Below are 21,932 nucleotides of genomic sequence, written 5' to 3'. Positions count from 1 at the left end.
TCCTTGGGAGATATTAGAGAAGTCGAATCTACCAGCTTTGGTCGTTTTAAAGTCAAAGTAAAATATTTTTTGTCCCCCTAGATCCATGAACATTCCCCTATTACATAAAAACTAAAGAAATCATGACGAAAAACGTGCCTTGAGGGAAAGAAGTCTTTATTAATGTCTTAAAACGCCTTGAAAACGTCTTGAAGATAAATGTCTCTAAAATTGTCTTGAAATGTGTTAAAATGTCTTGAAAAACGTCTTGAAGAAAAATTTAAAAACGTCTTGAAATGTCTTAAAAAACGTCTAGAAGAAAAATAAGTTTTTGGTAACCTTCTTGGCTTGCACCAAAGTTAGATTATTTCCTGACACGAATCTGAGGGGTGATTAAGTTGTATGCGTGACAAATCTTCATGGCAGTAAATGCCTACTCCACCTCCACACATTGTATCTTGTCTGTCACGTCTGGTGTTAAATAGGTTCAGGTAACTTTTAATAGCGCTTGTTTCCGTTTTAATATCCCAGCACTCAGCAATTATTGCTAGTGGTGTCGAGATGATACTTAAGTCAAGCTCTAACTCATCCAATTTATTTTTCAGTGATGTGGAGTTGCATAGAGTCAAACTTGGGAAATGCATTTTGGAAGTTAGAGTGACAGTTTATAGCACAGGAGGGAGGTTATCCGAGTTGTTCAAAGTTTGGTCGTAGTAATAAGGCCTTATATATAGTTTCTGAGCGTTGCACAAAGATTCTTTCGCTTTTCTGTTTCTCTATCGCGAACTAGCCTGTTGTAGCGCAGTGGATTGATGCTCTGCTTGGTAATGCAGAGCACCCGGGTTCAATCCCCGCTACAGGAAAGTTGTGACAGTCTAGTTATGACAGAACCAAAATAACTGCTTCCAGTCTAGTTATGGACTAAACAGGCTGGAGCTGCCCCCATAGATTCACCCAGTCTATTTATGCACTAGTCAGCCCATAGCTTAACCTGTTGTAGCACAGTGGATTGATGCTCTGCTTGGTAATGCAGAGCACCCGGGTTCAATCCCCGCTGCAGGAAAGTTGTGACAATCTAGTTATGACAGAACCAGAATAACTGCTTCCAGTCTAGTTATGGACTAAACAGGCTAGAGCTGCACCCATAGCTTCACCCAGTCTGTTTATGCACTAGTCAGCCCATAGCTTAACCTGTTGTAGCACAGTGAATTGATGCTCTCCTTGGTAATACGGAGGTACCCGGGTTCAATCACTGCTGCGGCAAGGTTGGGCGACAAGCTTGCTACTTGTCCCTGTAAAAAACACTCAGCAACTGAAACGTCGACTCGACGCCCAAGCGTCAGCAATGGCTCAAGAGGATCTTCATCCATCTTTTTTTTGTCATTGCCAACTGTAGCAATTGTTGGTATAAAGTGATAACTGTTAAAAGGCACACGGTTCTCTATGCCTTCTTGGACTCTTTCACCTGCGCGTTCTTCGCGCCATCTTCTCTTCACCTTTGAAGAAAATATATGGATGGCATTGGGTTGAAACGGCCAAACGGTTACGAGATCTTTATAAGGTTTGTACCAGTTGACAAGCGATTAGAACTGCAATAAAAAATGGCATTAGTGGTCCTGAAATGGAGCACTTACTTTTCACAAAGCTTACTGGATCGGTGTCGGCATCTTCTACAGCCATTTTCAGGACTATCTTTTTAATATAATCACTGAATAAATGGTTAAAACAATCTTCACTTAAAAACAGGTATATCACGAACACAAACAAACTACAGTAGCATGGTATGGTATGCAAGTCTCATTGGCGCAACGTCACCAGAAACACAAATTTATAATATAGTTTATGGTTTTATAATCAGACGTAAGTGGAAAAAGATAATAAGATAATAAGAGTGTATAGTAAAAGAATGTAATAGTATATAGTAATATAGTGTGATATATAGTGTAATAGTGTATAGTAAGAGTGTATAATAAAGTGAGATAATAAGAGTGTATAGTAAAAGAATGTAATAGTATATAGTAATATAGTGTAATATATAGTATATAGTGTAATAGTGTATAGTAAGAGTGTATAATAAAGTGAGATAATAAGAGTGTATAGTAAAAGAATGTAATAGTATATAGTAATATAGTGTAATATATAGTATATATATAGTATATATACATATAGTATATAGCGTAATAGTGTATAGTAAGAGTGTATAATAAAGTGAGATAATAAGAGCGTAAGTGGAAAAATCTGGCAGGATTGACCCTTCAGTTCCTAAAATCCTACAATAACGCATTCTTATGGCCAATCCAGCACTTAATTCTGTCATATTTAGAGAGATCGAATACAATGTGCACCAATTTGCACAAATTTCTAGTCCAAAGTGAACAGATTCTTACTTAGAAGTCCCTCTCCCGTGATAGACATCAAGTTCACCGGAAACAAATAAATGGGTGCACCAACTAGCAAAAGTTGCAAACCCCTCATCGCTGAAGATGATTGTAGCCCAACAGCCGATTATTATTTACAAGTTATTATTACTAAACTTGGAAGATTTTTTTTCTTGGCTAAGAATTTCAACCAGATGCGAATGATTTAAGAGTATCAAACTGCTAGCAAGGAAAGAAAGATGATTATGGCACAAGACTATCTATTCATTTAGGCAGAATAATTTAATAAAGTGATAATATAGTTTTTAAACTAAATACGCATAGTATAGTTTTTAAACTTTTAATGTTAAACTATATAGTTTACTAAAATTATTCCGATGTTTGTGCTCATTTCGAAAGTATAACAATTCAAAATAGGGATGAAATCTTTTAATCGACAGTGAACAGATATAAAATTTTTAGCTGGATATTTCGAACACATATACAGTGTTCATCATCAGCTTTACTGCTGATGATGAACACTGTATATGTGTTCGAAATATCCAGTTCAAAATTTTATATTCGTTCACTGTCGATTTAAAGATTTCATCCCTATTTTGAACTGTTATGCTTTCGTCATGGAAAGGCAGTGTGGTCTTTGAAGTTATCCGTGCTCATTTCATTTTAGTTAAATAAGGCGGTTTCATTTGACTCACTTAATTTCACTGAATAAGAAGAAGAAAACGAATAAAGCAAAAATTATCGCAAAAGCCACAATTAAAATTATTTGATTTAAAAATATTTTTATTAAATTATCTAGAATTAAAATTAAGAACCAAAATTATTAGAATTAAAATTACTTTTGTTAAATTATTTGAAGCCAGAAATAGTCTGATTTGGGGTCCAGACACTCGTTTTCATAAAAAGTAGAAACAATATATTCAAAAAGTACAAATACAAAACTTTAAAAATCAAAACCAGATTAATTGGTAAAAGTATTTTTAATTAAGCTTTTGAGCTTTTTAAATTGAGATCAATTTGCTTAAATTCACAGTTTTACGACTGTATGATCCTCCCTTCATCTAGTGTTCAAAAACTATGAATTGCTTTATTAGGCAGTGTGTCTTTATCAAGAAAAATTGCTATGCCTGAGCACACTAAAAAGGAGTTATTCACTACAAGCCCTGTCATGACAGAAAAAAGTACTAGTCACGAAAAATCGATGGAAAACGAGGCTTGCTTAGAAGGCATGCTAGTTGCAAATAGCGATTAAAAAATCAAATTATTTCAAAATCGAACACGCTTCCATAGTTATAATAAAACTTTATTGATAAACAAGCGTTAATTGCTAGCCACAGTCACGATTATAAGATTTCAAAAATAATATGATTAATGCCCTGAAGTCATTGAACATGAAATGAAGAAAAGCAAAATTGGAAGTTCTCTTATTTATTATTTAAGAATTAACGACGCTTCTTGACTACTAAGGTCCCTACGTCGGCCCTGCAGTGCATTCCTGCAGCGTGATTCGATCTCTGGGTCCCGTATTACCAAGCTGAGGTCAAATCCACTGCGCCACCACAGGACTTGGAAGTTCTCTTAAAGATCATAAGCGCAACGATTTGAATTTATCGCTAAAAAACACTATCCAGAAACAATTTCCAATACGGGTCCGGATTATCTTTCTGTGTTTTGACCGACACATTCTAGTCTTCTCACAATCAACGATCTGGCAGCATTCTGTTAGTCATGAACACCGACAATAAACAACAAAAACTCAAGCTGGCTTTGTTTTCCAGTCGCAAATAACGTCCAATAGGGCGTCACTCTTGACGATTACAACAAACTACGCATAACTGAAGGGCAAATCCCGTGTTTTTTACGTTATTTAGCTAGTGTGGTATGTGTAACTTTCAATATATTTTTTTTTGTGATTAACCACTCAGATAGATGGTTGACGACATATTTTTTTTTTTTAGAAAATAAAGGGGCTTTTTGACTGAAAATTTCCTGACTGGATGGTAGAATTTTTTTTTTTAACAGTCCTAGCATCCTTACTTCAGCGAAGTTCAGCCAGGACTCAAAGTACAGTAAGAGTCCTGGTTGAACTTCGCTGAAGTAAGGATGCTGGGACTGTTTTAAAATATTCATTTTAGTTTTATTGGTCGTTATGTGGTTATAAGTTTTTCTTCTTTTATATATTTTTCTTTTGCTGAGGACGGCCCTTGGACATAGAAGGCCGAAATATTCATTCAAATTAGATTTCCACTATTTTACAAAAAGAATTCCCTATTGTTCTTCTTATTTTTGATTATTTTCTGATGAAAAGGCAGTGTGGTTTTTGTCGCTATTTGCGCCTTAAGACCTTAATCAAAATGTCTAAGTACTTGCCAAGTATTAAATGTTGGTGAAATGTGGTGTCGGGGATCAAACCATTTCAATCATCCAAGTACAAAATTTAAAAAAAAAATATAAGATTGAAAGTACAGAACTAAAAGAAAATCAAACAGTCGTAAAGTTTTGGAATTTAAACAAATAACTTCTTCTGAAAACGAGCATCTTGAATTTAAATCATACCCATTCTGTTTTTTTACACAAAACGTATAAGTACTTGCCAAGTATTAAATGATTAGTGTTATTTCCTGAGCCTCTCGTGACTTTACCATAAACTTCAATAAATCTTCCTTCATCTGTAATTAATACTGAAAATCTTGTTCCAGCAGCAATGAATTCAACAGTTTTTCCAAGTTGTAATTGAACGGGTATGTAATGTACCTTAAAATAGAAATTTTCTTGATTATCAGAATACAACATATACAGAAAAAGGCCATATTTACTACTTACATTTAATGCCGGAGCCACATTATCGAATGAATGCCCTGTATGTTCAGTTGAGCGTATGTTCGTTGTATGTTTGTATGTTCGTTGTATGAGCGTTGAGTTGTATGTTCAGTTGTAATGTTCAGTTGAGCAATGCTGCACTTTAACTGACCAATGTTTGACGGAAGTATAACAGTTCAAAACAGGGATGAAACCTTTTAATCGACAGTAAACAGGTATAAAGTTTTTAACTGGACATTTCGAACACATATACAGTGTTCAACATCAGCAGTAAAACTCAGTTTTACTGCTGATGATGAACGCTGTATATGTCTTCGAAATATCCAGTTAAAAAATGTATATATGTTCACTGTCGATTAAAAGGTTTCCTCCCTATTTTGAACCCTTATACTTTCGTCATAGATAGGCAATGTGGTCTTCGAAGTTATCTAATGTTTGATGGACCAATCAGAATGAAGATTGAAACCATAATTTTGGAAAGTTGGGAACACCTTAATTCCTATTTTTATGAAGAGTCTTGTAAAATATTTAAAGACAGTATTAGCAGACAATATTTATGAGCAAAGTAGTGTTGATATAAGCTTTTCCAACCCTTTTCTTCCTATTTCAATTTCTGATTGTATAGTACTAGTGTGTATATAGCAATATAGATTATACAGTATATAATGTATATATAGTAAAGTATAGTATAGTATATATATATAGCATAGTATATATATATATAGTATAATATATATAGTATAATATATATATAGTATGTAAGTAGTATATAGTAGTATATAGTATATATATATATATATATATATATATATATATATATATATATATATATATATATAGTATACAGTATAGTATATAGTATAGTATATATATTATATATATGTATACAGTGTGTATATAGTAATAGTGTGTATAGTACTACTGTGTCACAAAATTCAAAGAAAAATACATGCTATTCATAGAGTTTTGGCTTTTTTATCGAGAAATGCGACTATGATGTGTCCTGGGAATTATTAGTCTTGGTTTTAAGCTTATAAGCAACTTGTATTACTGTAAATGCAAATTGAACAACACCTTTAGCCAGTCCTTTTAGTGTATTGATTAGAGAGCAACATTATAGAAACAATTGTGAATAAAACCAAAATTAATCGTGACTGCAGCGCCAATGTACCCTGTTCGTATTTTTTGAGTTGAGCCATGTTCAACTTTGAGAGCCAATGTTTGACAGACTAATCAGAGTGAAGATTTAAGCAAAAATTTTGTAAATTAGAAAAAAAAGTAGGAATACCATAATTTCTATTTTTACGCTGAATCTTGCAAAAGGCTTAGAAGTATTAGCAGAGTAGTGTTGATACAATCTTTTTCAACCAATTTATTCTTATTACAATTTCTGTTTTTATAGTACAATGGCGACGCTAAATTCAAAGAAAAATACATACCACAGTTTAAAAATAGAGTAAAAGAGCATTTGTTGCAGAATTAATTAGTTCTTTCTGGGGGGGATGTGATTGGGCTATAGGGCTAGGGACAGGAGTTAGTTTAAGGGATGGGTACGTATGGAGTTGTATTTGGATGGTGGTTATTACGCTATGGGCGTTTGGGAGAAGGTGATTGTTTTGTTTGTTGTTTAAACTAATTTATTAGTGTAGGATGCTTCAAGGAATGTTTATGTAGGTAATCGCTACGACTTAGCAAAAATGATTTTTCTTTTCCTAACGCAGTCATTTATAACTGTAATGGTTTATATTTTTGTTTATTATGTTAAATAAAGTAAAATAAAATCAAAAGTCCATCCATAGAATTTTTGGCTTTTTTATTGATAAGTGACTGGACATTATTAGCATTGATTTTAAACTTATAAGCTATTTGTATTACTGTAAATGCAAAGGAACAACAATTTTAGCCCTTTCGGTACGTTATTTTATGCAATTTGTTTATTATCTACCATTTTAGGTTGAAGGTAAAAAATGGATAATAAATAATAGTTAAAAATAGTTGAGTCTTGGAACACAACTGGAGGATTTAATGTGTGATTTAAAGGAATCATTATTAACTATTTCTTTATTGTAGATAAAAAAAACAATTATGAACAGCCATTAATGATAGCTGAGTATTGGAGCAACCCTATATGATTTAAGGAGTGATTTGAAGGTTGTAATTTGAAGGAATAGTTATTTATTATGTGTTTATTGAAGGTAAGAAAGCAAATAATAAATAATCATTAATGATAGTTGAATCTTGGAACGCACCTGGAGGTTTTGAGGTGTAATTCGAAGGTTGTAATTTAAACGAATGAATATTTATTACTTGTTAATTGAAGGTAAAAAGAAACAAATAATAAATAATCATTAATGATAATTGTGTCTTGAACACATTTGGACATCATCTGCTGTGGATCATCAAAATAGCATATCCGCGCTATCTTCGGAGCGGCTTGGGAGATCAGTGTGATGTTAAGATCAAGGAAAAACTCGAATGACTCACAATCTTTCATATCATTGATACCGCTCATCCACAAACCTCTAATGATGATTAACACTAAAAAACTTGGATCAGGGGGCAGTCTTGACACATAAAATTGACTTAAAATATGTCATGACTTTCCCAAACGTTTATATTTTTACGTCTATGCTCACTAGAGGCAGTTTAGAGGGGGGATTTGTTACGGTCTCAGATATTTAGGGATGCGAAATTTTAAATAAATAATCTAACGGTTATAATCGTATTGTAGTCTTTGAAATTTTTTTCAATTAAAATAAACCAGAGGGCACAGTTAATAAATAAAATAATTAATAAATCATTAATTAATCAATGAAATAAATAAAAAAAATATTATACTAATAACAATCAAATAGCTTTAATAACTATAATAATGTATGATAATTAAATGCTAATAATTAAAATAATTAATGTCAATTAAATGATTTAAATAATCAATTAAAAAATAATCAGAAAATGCATTATTGACTAAGCAATAAATTAAAATTATTTTGTTAATAGATGAAACTTTTGTTAAAACTTGGTCTGAATATTTTTTAGGAGACACGGGGGGGAGCTAATCAAGATTGTGCCCCGGGCGCAAGAGAGGTCAGAACTTATATTGATACTCACAGCGTGATTTATCAAACATCTCGTGGTAACGAACTATAAGTAAGGAGTGACCGGGCTCAATAGTAGCCGAAACTCTAACAAACAGAATTTTTGTACCAATAGATACATCAAAAGAATCGGATTTTTATTCTGATTTCCAATTTGTCTTACTTTTGAAAAAAAAAGACGGAAACGTCCCATAAAAGTCATAGAATCTTAATGAAAATCACATCTTCCGATTAGGCGTATCAGAGAACCCTACTGTAGAAGTTTCAAGATCCTATCTGCACGAATGTGGAGATTTGTATTTTTTGCCACAAGATAGACCATGGATGCATGTTTACTTGTTTTTTGGTTGTTCTTTTCCCCAGAGGTGATTGTATCGACCCAGTGGTCCTCGAATTTTGCGAGAGTTCTCATTCGAGCAGAAATTAAAAGCTCTAGTGCCCTTTTTAAGTGACCAAAAAAAAATGGAGGGGAACTAGGCAATTTTTGTTCAACATACTCAAAATATCTAATAACTACGTCTTTGAGGATGACTTAATCACCCAAAGTCCCCAGGGGACGGGCTGCAAGTTATGAACTTTGCCCATTGTTTATATATAGTATTGGTTATTGACAAGTATACAGACGTTTTCAGGGGGGATTTTTTATGAGAGGGGGAGAATTGGGTTACATGAGAAGATTTTTCCATGGAGGATTTTTCATAGGTGAAGATAATTTCTAGGAAGGGGGCGCTGGATATCCCAGCATTATCAAACAGTTCGTGGTAACGAACTGTAGTAAGGAGCGATCCGGCTCAATAGTAACCAAAACTCTAACAAATTGAATTTTGATATAAATAGCTACATCAAAAGAATCGCATTTTAATGCTGATTTTAAATATATAAGTTTCATCAAGTTTAGTCTTAGCCATCAAAAGTTACGAGCCTGAGAAAATTTGCCTTATTTAGGAAAATAGGGGGAAACACCCCCTAAAAGTCGTAGGATCTTAACGAAAATGACACCATCAGATTCAGCGTATCAGAGAACCCTACTGTAGAAGTTTCAAACTCCTATCTACAAAAATGTGGAATTTTGCATTTTTTGCCTGAAGACAAATCACGGATGCGTGTTTATTTGTTTGTTTTTTTGTTTTTTTTTTGTTTTTTTTCCCAGGGGTCATCGTATCGACCAAGTGGTCCTAGAATGTCGCAAGAGGGCTCATTCTAACGGAAATGAAAAGTTCTAGTGCCCTTTTTAAGTGACCAAAAAAATTGGAGGGCATCTAGGCCCCCTCCCACGCTCATTTGTTTCCCAAAGTCAACGGATCAAAATTTTGAGATAGCCATTTTGTTTGGCATAGTCGAAAATCTTAATAACTATGTTTTTGGGGATGACTTACTCCCCCACAGTCCCTGGGGGAGGGGTTGCAAGTTACAAACTTCAACCAGTGTTTACATATAATAATGGTTATTGGGAAGTGTACAGACGTTTTCAAGGGGATTTTTTTGGTTTTGGGGGTAGGGTTGAGGGAGGGGGCTATGTGGGAGGATCTTTCCTTGGAGAAATATGCCATGGGGGAAAAAAATTCAATGAAAAGGGCTCAGGATTTTCTAGCATTACTATAAAAAAAAAACAATGAAAAAATAAACATGGAATCGTTTTTTCAAATGAATGTAAGGAATAGCATTGAAATTTAAAACAAACAGAGATTATTACGCATATGAAGGGTTCTAAAAATACTTTAGCATAAAGAGCGAGGTATTTAGGAGGAGATAAATACCTCGCTCTTTATGCTAAAATATTTTTAGTGATTTCAACTATTTATTCTACGGCCTATTTGATTCAGGGGTCATTCTTAAAGAATTGGAACAAAACTTACGATTCAGTGTAAAGAGCGAGGTATTAACGAGGGTACAAACCCCCTCGTACACATAATAAAAATATAAAAATATAAAAGTTTGTTACGTAAGTTAATTCTTAAGTTACGTATATTTTTTACTAATAAAAACGTTCGTTGAATATTAAAAGTTCTAGTAGCCTTTTTAAGTAACCGAAAAATTGGAGGGCAGCTAGGCCTCCTTCCCCGCCCCTTATTTCTCAAAATCGTCTGATCAAAACTAAGAGAAAGCCATTTAGCCAAAAAAAAATTAATATACTAATTTCATTTCAATAATTTATGTGCGGAGAGCCAAAATCAAACATGCATTAATTCAAAAACGTTCAGAAATTAAATAAAAAAACTAGTTTTTTTAACTGAAAGTAAGGAGCGACATTAAAACTTAAAACGAACAGAAATTACTCCGTATATGAAATGGGTTGTCCCCTCCGCAGTCCCACGCTCTTTACGCTAAAGTTTTTAGTTGTTTTAAAAAGTAGAATTGTGGCAAAGAGTCAAACTTTAGCGTAAAGAGCGAGGGACTGCGGAGGGGACAACCCATTTCATATACGGAGTAATTTCTGTTCGTTTTAAGTTTTAATGTCGCTCCTTACTTTCAGTTAAAAAACTAGTTTTTTTTATTTAATTTTATAAAGATCAGAAATTAAAATTAAAAAAAAAGATTTTTCAACTATTAAAACTTAAAACGAACAGAAATTATTACGTATATGAGAGGGTTTGTCCCCTCATCAATACCTTGCTGTTTACGCTAAAGTATTTTTAGTAATTGCAAAAGAGCTAATTTTTTTTTAACTTTTAAAAGAGGTTATTATTGAAATTAAATAGCCTTTGTGATTTTTGTGTTGGAGGAGGAGCGTTCAAGACTTTGCTATCCTCGGGCAGCTCACTGTTGCGGTGAGTTATTAGTAGTAGTAGTAGTTTGTGATTCAGGAATCATACTTAAACAACTGAAATAAAAATTAAACTTTAGCTATTATAAGGTTATTACAAGTTTAAAAAGAGTAAAATGAAAATGCAAATTTCACTTTAATTATCCAAGTACTGTGAGATAAATTTCAAAACCTGCATTCACACAAAAATCTTCAGAAATTAAATTTAAAAAACAATTTATTTTAACTGAAAGTAGGGAGCAACATTAAAATGAACAAAAATTATTCTGTATTTGAAAGGGGCTGTCCCCTCTTCAACATCCCACTCTTTACGCTAAAGTGTTTTATTGTTTTATAAAGTAGAGATGTGATAAAGATGCAAACTTTAGTGTAAAGAGAGGAACGTTGATGAGGGGACAGGCCCTTTCATATTCAGAATAATTCCTGTTCATTTTAAGTTTAAATGTTGCTCCTTACTTTCAGTTGAAAAAAACTTGTTTTTTATTTAATCAGTAATATATCGTGGGTTTAATGTGTAAAGGTCATATTATACATTTTCATCATTCAGAGATAATTGGCAAAACTGTCTCCTAAGCTGTTCTCAAAGGAAATATCAGCAAGATAATGTAGATCTGAAGGACTCAAATGTCATTTAGACTATATTGTCCTGCTGATCCTCTCTTTGAATACAAGTCACCATACAGTTTTTGCCAAGTATTTCAGAAGTCTGGAAATGTCAAATACAATCAATCATAAAAATGTATTGTTAAAAATTCTATATTATGCAGACACACAAAATATAATAAAAATATATTAAGATTATAAGAATTTATAATATTAAATTATTTGTATTATATAATAAAATATAAAAATATATAAACAAATTATATTATTGATCCTGTAGTCATGCTTAATTTTTTCTATATACATGACAATAATGTGGCATGGGTGCTATATGGCTCATTTTTCAGTTTTCACCATCATTTTCACCTGATTTGAAAAAATAGATTCCAACTTTGCCCCTCTCCCCTAGATTTGGACAAAATTACGCCTCTGCCTCTATACCTGAACAAAGAAGCAATGGGTTTCAAGCATTGAGCTTCTTTTTTAATGATTTTATACTACCAGAATTACACAGCAATGTTTACTTAGTAAAGAATATGCCTCCCTTGTTTTTTTCCTGGTTAATTATCACTAACTTCATCATGCAGGCCGACTAGGGAAGTCAGGGAAGCATAGGTTGTCTGATAAGAAACTTTTTTAAAAGAAGGCAAAATAAATATGAAGTAAATAAAACAACTAGTCAGTTTTCAGGACTATAAGCATATATTCAGGTTTATTCCATCACTACCAAGGCTAAAGGTTGCATTTGACATGTTCATGCTACTACTACTAACAGATTGCTGCAGCACCAAGCCACCTAAGGCCAGCACAGCTACGCACGCTCCTCCTCCATCCCAATCTATTCAAAACCCCAGTCCTTATACACTCCCAAGAAGGTCTCATTTCCCTTAAGTTTCTCTTCAAGAAATCAGACACCCCATTAAGGGCAACCTGCTTTTTGTTTGATGCGGTTGTCAAACAGGGATGATTTTTCTACCATCCTTCACCACAGAACGTGACCAAGTTCACATGTTCATACTTATAAGATAGTTTCCAAAAACATTTGGCTAAGCTGATCTCAAAGGCAGGAAAATAAGCATATCAAATCTGATCTCAAATCAGAGAAAATAAGTATAAATCTGCTTACCTGCTTTGCTAATAAGTGACCCTATAGAGTGGTGTATTACCCTAACTCGCATTTTTAAGGTTAATCTTGTTATTTAAGGACTTTTTTTATCTTTTTTTAATTAGCCTATTAGAACAGTAGAGTTATGGAGAAAATAATGGATCGTCTAACTCAGTTGCCCAAAAAAGACCAAGACATTCGCCTAAAAAAGGTGTTGATGAGTGTAAAGGTTGTGACTCCAAATTGCAAGATGACAATTTTGCATTGTTTAGCGACTCATGCAAATCCTGGGTATGCATCGTATGCTAGGAAATTACAGAGCCGGAATACAACTTATTCATAAAAATGAGTCGGAGGCTCGGGTCACTTTGGTTCTGCCCCGTATGTAAACAACAGAAAAACTCGATCAACCAAGGACTAACATCTGCAGAAATTAAAGATATTTTGAGGGGTGAAATTCAAACGTCACTTAAGGCGATGGAGGATAAGTTTTTCGCTTTATTAGAGCCTATGCAACGGAAAGTAGCTGAAATCGACAATGACCTGAAAAATAAGTGCACACTTTCCGACGTCCTAATGAAAACCGAAAACCTAACCGAACTCAACCGAAAACCTAATAGGAGTGAAGTGTCAGAGCTTGGAAAAAAGCCTAACTGAAAAATTTGTGAAAAAGGACGAGAAAATCAGTGTCAGTAGCTCGAACTTAAGTTCATTTTATGTGTCTGATTTTGTGAAAAAACAAAAAAAACCTGATCGTGTTTTGTTTAGCTGAAGGCGCTACTTGGTCATCTCGTAGACAACAAAACGAGACCGATTGCAAATTTTTCAACGACAAGCTACTTGTACTTTTCCCTGCGAAATGTGGCTACTCAGTTAGACTTGGTAAACATACGCCTGGTAGGATCTGGCCTATTAAGTTGATGTTTAAGACACCGGTAGAACAAGATGCAGCTTGTTTCTTTAAGATGTCCCAGACAGCTAGTATCAAAGCTACATATCCCTTGTTCAAAGCCTTTCATGATCGTACTACTATTGAACTGTTGTAAAAAAAGAAGTACGATGCCCCGAAACAGGAGCTGAAATCGAAATTGGATCCTAGCGAAACTAACTGGAAAATAAAACGTAGCAAAAACAGACTAACCCTCGTGAATAATAACTCTTTTCTTGAAACCCCAAATAGCTATGCGAGCATGGAAGGGTGACTCCCTAAAAAAGTTGAAGTGTCTGAGTGATAAATTTTGGTGACATATACAAATGCAGACTGCCTGTAATCTAAATGGGAAGAATTTAGTGAGCTAATAAAGTAACGTAAACCACATTTAGTTGTTGTTACCGAAGTTTTACCAAAACATTTCAGTGACCCGTCTATTTATTTTCAGCCGCTACCACAATATAATTTAGTATCTAATAATTCAGTTAAAAGAGGGATTTGTATTTATATTCATGGTTCTATTAAGTTTTCTGTGGTTGTTGATTCATTAGTAGACTCAGTGTCGGAGTGTCTTTTGGTTGATGTTAAATTGCCTTATCATAGTGCTTACATGTGTATTGCAGCTTTTTATCGTAGTCCTACTGTGAATTTATCGAGTCCAGTTAATAATGCCAATATTCTAGCGTGTATTTCTCGTCTTGTTGGTCGTAGTTCAAAGTTCCTTACTCTAGGTGACTTCAATTTACCTTTGATAGATTGGAGTGTGCATAGTACGAGTTTGTCCACTTCATCGCATGAGTAGCAATTTTTAGATAGATTGGATGATCTGTACTTATACCAACATATTGATAGGCCAACTCGATCCAGGAATGATGCTGTTCCATCGATTTTAGATATGGTTATTACCAAGTCAATCGATGATATTTTGAGTATAAATTTCCGTCCACCTTTTGGTAAAAGTGATCGCGTTTTGTTAGATATTTACATGAATATTGATGCTCAACAGAAAGGTTTTGAGTTTTATCGGCATGATTATGCTAAGGCCGATTATGAATCAATGCGACAATTTATTTTGTCTATTAATATCATGTATGAACTAAAAAATAATCATGTTTCTCCGGACACCGCGTTTAATTTTGTAAGAAAAAAGTGTTGAGGGAATGTAGGGATGAATTTGTTCCTTTGGTAAAGCATTTTTCCGGTCGTAGAAATAATCCTAAACTTCCGAGACACATACTCCAAGCAATACGTGAGAAAAATAGCCTTTGACGGTCGTATATTGAGTCACGACATAGTAAAGTAGTCAGACAAGGGCATTTGGATACTCAGTTGCAAGAGGATCCAGGTGAATGGCATGCGTACTCGCTAGCGAGAAACAAGGTCACTCGGCTTCTTAGGGCTAATCGTGAAGAGCTTGAGTCGCGTATTATTCACTCAGGCACCGCATCACCTAAAAATATTTTGGAAATATGTAAATAGGAATAAGCCTAACCTTGCACCATCTACATCTACGTTCACACATCAGGATACACACCAAAAGATTGATAGTGATTCTGAGAAGGCTCTTATTTTTAATCAAATTTTTTCTTCAATTTTTGTTAAAACACCACCAATTCATTCAAATGAAGCTAATTTTGCATCTCAAGTAGAGTCGATTGCGTCGTCGGACATTCTTGTTCCATTTGATGATTCAGATTTATCATTGCCTGAAGTTTATACTATTCTTATAAAATTGGATACGTCTAACGCGCCAAATATAGATGGTTTCCCGAATATAATGATAAGACAAATTGCTCATGAAATTGCAGAACCACTTACTTATACATTTAACTTATCTTTGGCGCATGGACTGTGTCCGTCAGGGGGGAAGAAGGCCTTGGTAAAGCCACTTCAAAAAAGTGGCTCAAAGTCGGATTTGAAAAACTATCGGCCGATTTTAATTACGTCTATTTTTACCGAGTGATGGAAAAGTTGATTGTTTCACGCGTTCTTAAGTATTTTGACGCAAGTCATCTTTGGAATCCTGCTCAGCATGGTTTTCGAAAAAAAAAGGTCTTATAATACTCAGCTTCTTGAGGTTATTTTGGATTTTCAACGTTTTGCCGATTTAGCTATACCCTTTGACTGCATTTACATCGACTTCTCGAAGGCATTTGACAAAGTCTCAATACTCATCCTTCTTAAAAAATGTGCAGCTTATAAATTGGGTAAAAAAAAATAATTGCATTTATTGCTGATTATCTAAATGGACGAACTCAGCAGGTTGTTGTTGGTGAAGCTATGTCATCCTCAATTGATGTGTTAAGCGGAGTCCCCCAGGGTAGCTGCCTGGGTCCAATTTTATTTTGTTTATTTATTAATGATCTGCCTTCCTCTGTTCAGTATTCTACTGTCAAGATGTTCGCGGATGATGTGAAACTTTATCTACCAGTAAAAGACCAAAACGATGTGCAACTTTTACAGGAGGATGTTGACTCTCTAACTTATTGGTGCAAATCTAATTTCATGTTCATAAGCCCTTCTAAGTGTGTTGTTGCTCGTAAACTCCCACCTGTGCATACTTACCAGCTGTCTGGCATACGAATCCCTTCTAACGAAATAGTGCGTGACCTTGGCGTTTACTTTGATACCCAATTAAAATTTGATAAGCATGTTTTGGAAATTGTAAGAATGCAAATTGTCGTTTATCGTCTATAAGGAGAAGCTTTAGTACGTTTAACCTTCATAATTTCTTACTACTATACAAATCAACGGTTCGCCCTCTCTTGAGTATAATACTTCTGTTTGGTTTCCATTAAGTCTAATGGATTAGCATAGGATAGAAAAGGTTCAGAGAAGGGCCACTAGATTGGTCCCATACCTTCAGCGCCTTTCCTATCCACAGAGACTTTCTAGGCTTCAATTACCGTCGTTGAAGTTTCGTAGACGTCGTAATGACCTTGTAAATGTGTTTCGTATAATCAAAGGAGTGGACGATGTTGATCCAAATTTGTTTTTTTAGATTTAGCCATTATCACTCTCCTCGTCAGCATGATTATAATTTATATCCTCCAAAACCACTGAAAAAATTGGTCAACTATCTTTCGTTAGTAGAGTTGCCGGACCATGGAATGGTTTGCCCTTGGAGGTTGTCGAGGCAGAGAGTGTTCGAATTTTTAAGAGTGTATTAGTAAATACGCCTTTTTATTTAGACGCTTTTGTTGTGTAGTTTTGTGTTATTTAGAAGTTTTTGCTGTTTAGCTTTGTCGTTGCCAATTTACTTTAGATTAGTATTATGATTTTGTGTTTTTGTGTTTTTACGACAAGCATTGATGCTTACCGCTATTCGTAATAATAAATAAATAAATAAGTGACCGACTATATTTTGACTTTCTGACCTCAATTGGTCTATTGATCTTTCAGTTGAAAATGACGTTTTTTTTCAATAACCTTGAAATTATGACCATATCAGATATGGGCTTTAGGCATTACAGGAGCATGCACGAATAATTAGCACCACTTCAGCATAAAAGGTATGGTTTATAAACAATAGAATGACACATTTTTACCTTGTCAGCAGATCCTAACTGACCGAACTGGTTTGATCCCCAGCACCACACCTCACCAGCATCAGTTTTAGCTAAGGTGAACTCCCAACCTGCAGCTACTTGTTGAAAGCGTCCCTGTAATTCCACTCTCTTAAGTGTTGAGTCTATTTTTCCTTCTGTTCTTCGCCCAAGCTGACCTTTGTCATTATTCCCGCAAGTGTAGACACATTGGGATACCAAAAGAGCTGTATGAGAACCTCCAGCTGAAGCAAAGCAAACTCCTTCTGCGCCTTCAAAGTCAACTACGCAAGGAGTTTCTTCCTGTTCGCTGCTTTTTCCAAGGCCAAGTTCGCCACAGCCATTTGTTCCCTAAAGAAAGCAGAATAAACACTAGCTAAGAGACTGTTTGACTAAAGATGAAAACTCAAGATACATTGACTAAGTTTATTTTCTTTAATGCGAGACTCAATATTGTAGCGTATCTAGAAGCACGGGACTGGACGGATTAAGACCAAGGATGTGGAACTTCCTTTAATTTGGTGTTGTGGAGCAACAAAACCGCTTTCACAGCTTTCATTTTCTTCTGATCAGCGGTCTGTAGCTCCAAAGCAATAAGATCAACAAACTTAGATTTTTTCCTGGGTATGGAAGCCTTGGAAAGGGGCAGAAAAATTCCAGTAAAGTTTTTTAATTTCAACTAATATTCTATAAAAAACTAGAACCTAAAAAATATATAAAAATTGAAAAATAGAAAAAATAGAAAACGGAGTTTTTCCTTTTGTTCCCCATGTTGCGCCAAAACCAAACTATCTTTACTGGGAAAGTAAACCTTTTCGAAAAAATTATGTTTTAGCCCCGCAAACTATTCAATTGTCTCTCTAAAGCCGGAAAACAAATTCCATATCTTCTATATTTCTTGAAAATAGTCCGAGATAAATAGTCGACCTTTAACGCCAAGTTCTGATTTTTCTTCTTTTTTTTATTGGAAGTCCTTTTTAATCGACTAATATAAAAACGCAAAAGGACATGGACTTTCATGCATACAAAATTGCTTCGTTCACAAAAAAATTCAAAGTTGTTATGACTGATCAAATATTTTGATAACATTGAAATTTTCTTAATAGACAAGGTTAAAAAGTTTTTCTGGCGTCGATAAACAGATATTGATCTTCCAAGAACTGAAACTTACACTGACTTTCCATAAATAAAATAAGTTTTGCGACTTTCTATTTGAAGGTTTATTTTACGAATCGCTTACACTTTTCTAACTAAAAGGTCCTAACTTCGAAGCTAAACTTTTTTGAAATCAAGCAACATTGAACACTGATAGAACTTAATATGGTGTCCTCGAAAAGCTTAACAAAATTTCCGTACCTCTCTTGGCTTCGATATACGAAGCCAATTTGTTTTCTAAAATATCCGATTTTGATATATATTGTACTTTAAATGTTTTATGCCGTGAAAAGTATGCAAGAAGACATTTGTTCTTCTATACCCAAATGAGTTGCACACAAAGAAATAGTTAGTAAATTTGTCATCAAGCATCAATTTCCTTAGCATCCTAGAGTCAATTATTTTTCTAGACAAGGTAAAAAAAAATTCCCACGCAGTAGCTAGATCTTCATCTTCTAAGTACTGGAACTTACATTGGTCGTCAAGAAATAAAATTCTTTCATACCTTTTTCTATTTTGAAGTTTTGATTCTGCAAATTTCGTACATTTGTCGAAGTAAAATACCCTAGATTCCAAGCTTAGATTCCAAGCTTTACTTTTTAGAAATCAAATAACTTTCGACACTGATTTAACTTAATATTATCTCTTCGACAACCTATGGAAAATTTCCGTATCGCTCACAAATGTTAGGGAAATCCCGATTTCGAAAGAGAAGTCCCGATTTTTTTTATTATTTTCGATTTTGATTTAAATTATATTTTAGAAGTTTAACTCCATGAAAACTAAGCAAGGAGACAACCACTCTTCCATATCCGAAAATGAAACCGTTTATTAAGAAACAAAATTTTAAGCAATGAACAGTTCCACGGATGTTCATTAACTGCAGTAACTAGTAAAGTAAAAAAAAAAGGTAAGGAATACGGCAGTAGACTTAACAGTACCTACCGGTGGTACTGAACTCTGTTTCATGGCCCTTCAGCCAGGAAGTCCAATAGTGCGTTGGGGCCAGCCATCCTGTGCTTTCACAGAGCTTCCTTTTTACCTTCCCCAGATATCTTTAGGTACCCATTAAGAGCTGGGTCTACCCTGACTGAGCTTACAGAGTCACGCCACATACCCCCGTTTCAAATTAAATAACCAACGACACCAAAACTCGAACCCCTGTCCTCACGGACACAGGATTTCAAGTCAAGCGTGCTAACCACTCGGCTAAACACAAATATACAGTTTTAATTCAGGTAAAAATAAAAATAATTTGGATACAGATTTTGACCTAAATCTAGTTGCATGTGCTGCTCTGCAACTGTAACTCGTGGATCACTATTGCCGCAACGCTCCATTGGGTCATAAAGGGATATTTAGGGGCTATAAGAACTTAGGAGGATGTGAAGATGGAGGCTCTATACATTGTGATGGAGAAGGAGCTAGTGTAGCTGCATTGGCCTCAGGCGGCTTGGTGCTCCAGTGAGTTGTTAGTAGTAGTAGTAGACACTACTAAAAGGATTTAAAAAAATAATAAGGCCCCAGGTACTGATTGTTTTGTAAATGAGTTTCTTTTTTTAAATACCGCAGTTGTGAGGTTAGAGATAAGTTACTGAAGATTATGAATACGAATTTTAAAAAGGGGGAAGTATGTAGCGATTTTAGGAAAACTCTAATTAAACCATACTCATAAGAAAGATGATAAGAGTGAGTTAGATAATTATAGAGGCATTAGTCTGGTTTCTGTAGGAAGCACATTATTTAGTATGATGATACTTTTTAGACTGACAGATGCTGTAGAGTGTGGACACAGTTTTAAGAGAAGAACAGTGTGGTTTTAGGAAAGGCAGAGGATGCGGCAACCAAGTTTTCACTTTCAGATAAACAGTTGAGAAGTTCCTGAATCAAGAAACCCCCTTTGGTCCTCAGTTTTATAGATGATGAGCAAACGTTTGATTCGACTGACAGAGGAGCTTTAACAAAGGTCCTATCCTTATATGGTATACCAAATAAATACATTAGAGTGATTAGCGCTATGTACGAGAACAACAGGAGGTGTTGCTGCGACTTAAGGTAGGAAATGAGGCTAGTAGCAGGTTCTGTATTAAACCGAGAGTTAAACGGGGTTGCGTTCTAGCAGGTTGCAGTCTAATGGGGTTGCAAGATATTACATATTTTGGTTGCAAAAAATTCATTTTGATGTTCAAACCTCATCCAATGGAGCGCACAGATGGGTACTTCTCGATTATTGGAAACTCACCCGAAAACTGAAGCTAGGTTATAGTTAAGTTTATATGGAGACCTAACCCAACCTAACCTAACCCCCGCCTCTTAATTTGCAAATACATAGCCCAAATTACGCGACTCCAATGCATTCTGTCAAAGTCCAATGCATTGCATCACCCCTCACTTGTTTTTGTAGCTATTAAACCGGTTTTCTGAGATGTAACCTTAACGTAATTCTTCAATGTGTTTCCAACAGCCAACCGGTACCCAGAATGGTAACATTGGGACGGAGCATTTCACCCAGAATCCCCCTCCCCCCACTAAATTTTCATAATACTCATTTTGGTATTTTCACTAAAAGTACCTTTTATTGGAAAAAAACAAAACTGCTACCCCCCACTTCTAAATTTGAAAAATATTAAGACTCTCTCCGACACTTCGTGAGTTGGCGACACTCAGAGCTCGGTATTTACCATTTATTCAACTATTTGCAATAGGCCCTGTTGAACGTGACGTGTACAGCAAAGTATAGTGAAAAATATTGCCATCTATTTGGACTATGCTAGGTGTTGATACAGACTTTGAAGCATTAAAATACTATTAGTTACGATACAAGTCCAATAAACGCTAAAAAAAAGTATAAATTACCCATCCAAAAATGCTAATGGCCATTCCTCACAGGTTAGTTTACCAAGAGCATCTTAAGTAATATCTTGAATCCTTTTTCGTCACCTTCATTACCCGAGCAAAATTTTGCACCAAAATTTCAAAAGGTCCATCTAATCTGGACCCGAAATACCCTAAAGGGTTAAGTTCGATTCCCCTTTGTTTGGTTAGTGTGTTATATCAACGAGTTTGATGTTCAAAGCTATATCGAAATGTAAATATCTGCTGTTCAAAGTTCCAACCCCTCCAAAGAACACTCCTCAAATGAATGTGGACTAGCTTTGTATCAGGACATCCAGAAGTCAAACATTTCTAAGTAGACTGAAGTTATTACATGATTAAAGCCCTAAAAAGCTTACTAAGATTATGTATAGGCTAGGAGGGAAATCAGAGAAGAAAAAATATAGGCTACCATTTGATTTCCCCATTCAATGCTCTCTCCACACAGGTATAGCCTAGCTTATATTAATCATAGTTGTCACACTTGAGAATATAATCTGATATAAGATGCTATTTTCTGTCTTGAAAATTGACTGATTTAAGCCTAGGCTATGTGAAAAAAGTGTTTTAAGCCTTATTTCTTTGTTTGGTCCTGACTAATAGGCTAGGCTAAGGTCTTACAGGTTTATAGGAAGATTTATTTAAACAATTTGGGTCTAGCTTGGAAGAATCACTTGAAA

At 34.8% G+C, this 21,932-nt stretch overlaps 2 protein-coding genes across 7 annotated transcripts in view; one reads left to right on the top strand and one right to left on the bottom strand.

Annotated features, from left to right (window-relative positions):
• The window catches only part of LOC136037415 (uncharacterized), a 70,665-nt gene extending 49,275 nt beyond the window's left edge, over nt 1–21,390 (bottom strand). For all 3 annotated transcript variants that reach the window (XM_065720175.1, XM_065720176.1, XM_065720177.1), the window contains exons 1-3: nt 21,235–21,390; nt 17,227–17,574; nt 4,952–5,111 (exon numbers count right to left, since the gene is read on the bottom strand). In XM_065720175.1, coding sequence (XP_065576247.1) covers nt 4,952–5,111; nt 17,227–17,574; nt 21,235–21,258 — 532 coding nt within the window. In that variant the 5' untranslated portion in view covers nt 21,259–21,390. The remainder of the gene's footprint in view (nt 1–4,951; nt 5,112–17,226; nt 17,575–21,234) is intronic.
• Nucleotides 21,322–21,932, top strand: part of LOC136037416 (P2R1A-PPP2R2A-interacting phosphatase regulator 1-like) — a 32,719-nt gene continuing 32,108 nt past the window's right edge. Inside the window, exon 1 of one of the 4 annotated variants that reach the window (XM_065720178.1) lies at nt 21,322–21,418. The gene's annotated coding sequence lies outside the window, so the exon portion shown is untranslated. Of the gene's footprint in view, nt 21,569–21,932 lie in introns of all 4 variants that reach the window. The other 3 variants (XM_065720181.1, XM_065720179.1, XM_065720182.1) reach the window with 3 other exon arrangements.

Source organism: Artemia franciscana, chromosome 16 (assembly GCF_032884065.1).
Source record: "Artemia franciscana chromosome 16, ASM3288406v1, whole genome shotgun sequence".
Classification (NCBI taxonomy): Eukaryota; Metazoa; Arthropoda; class Branchiopoda; order Anostraca; family Artemiidae; genus Artemia; species Artemia franciscana.
The sequence above is the reverse complement of the archived record's forward strand: the minus strand, read 5'-3'. Positions and strand labels throughout refer to the sequence as shown.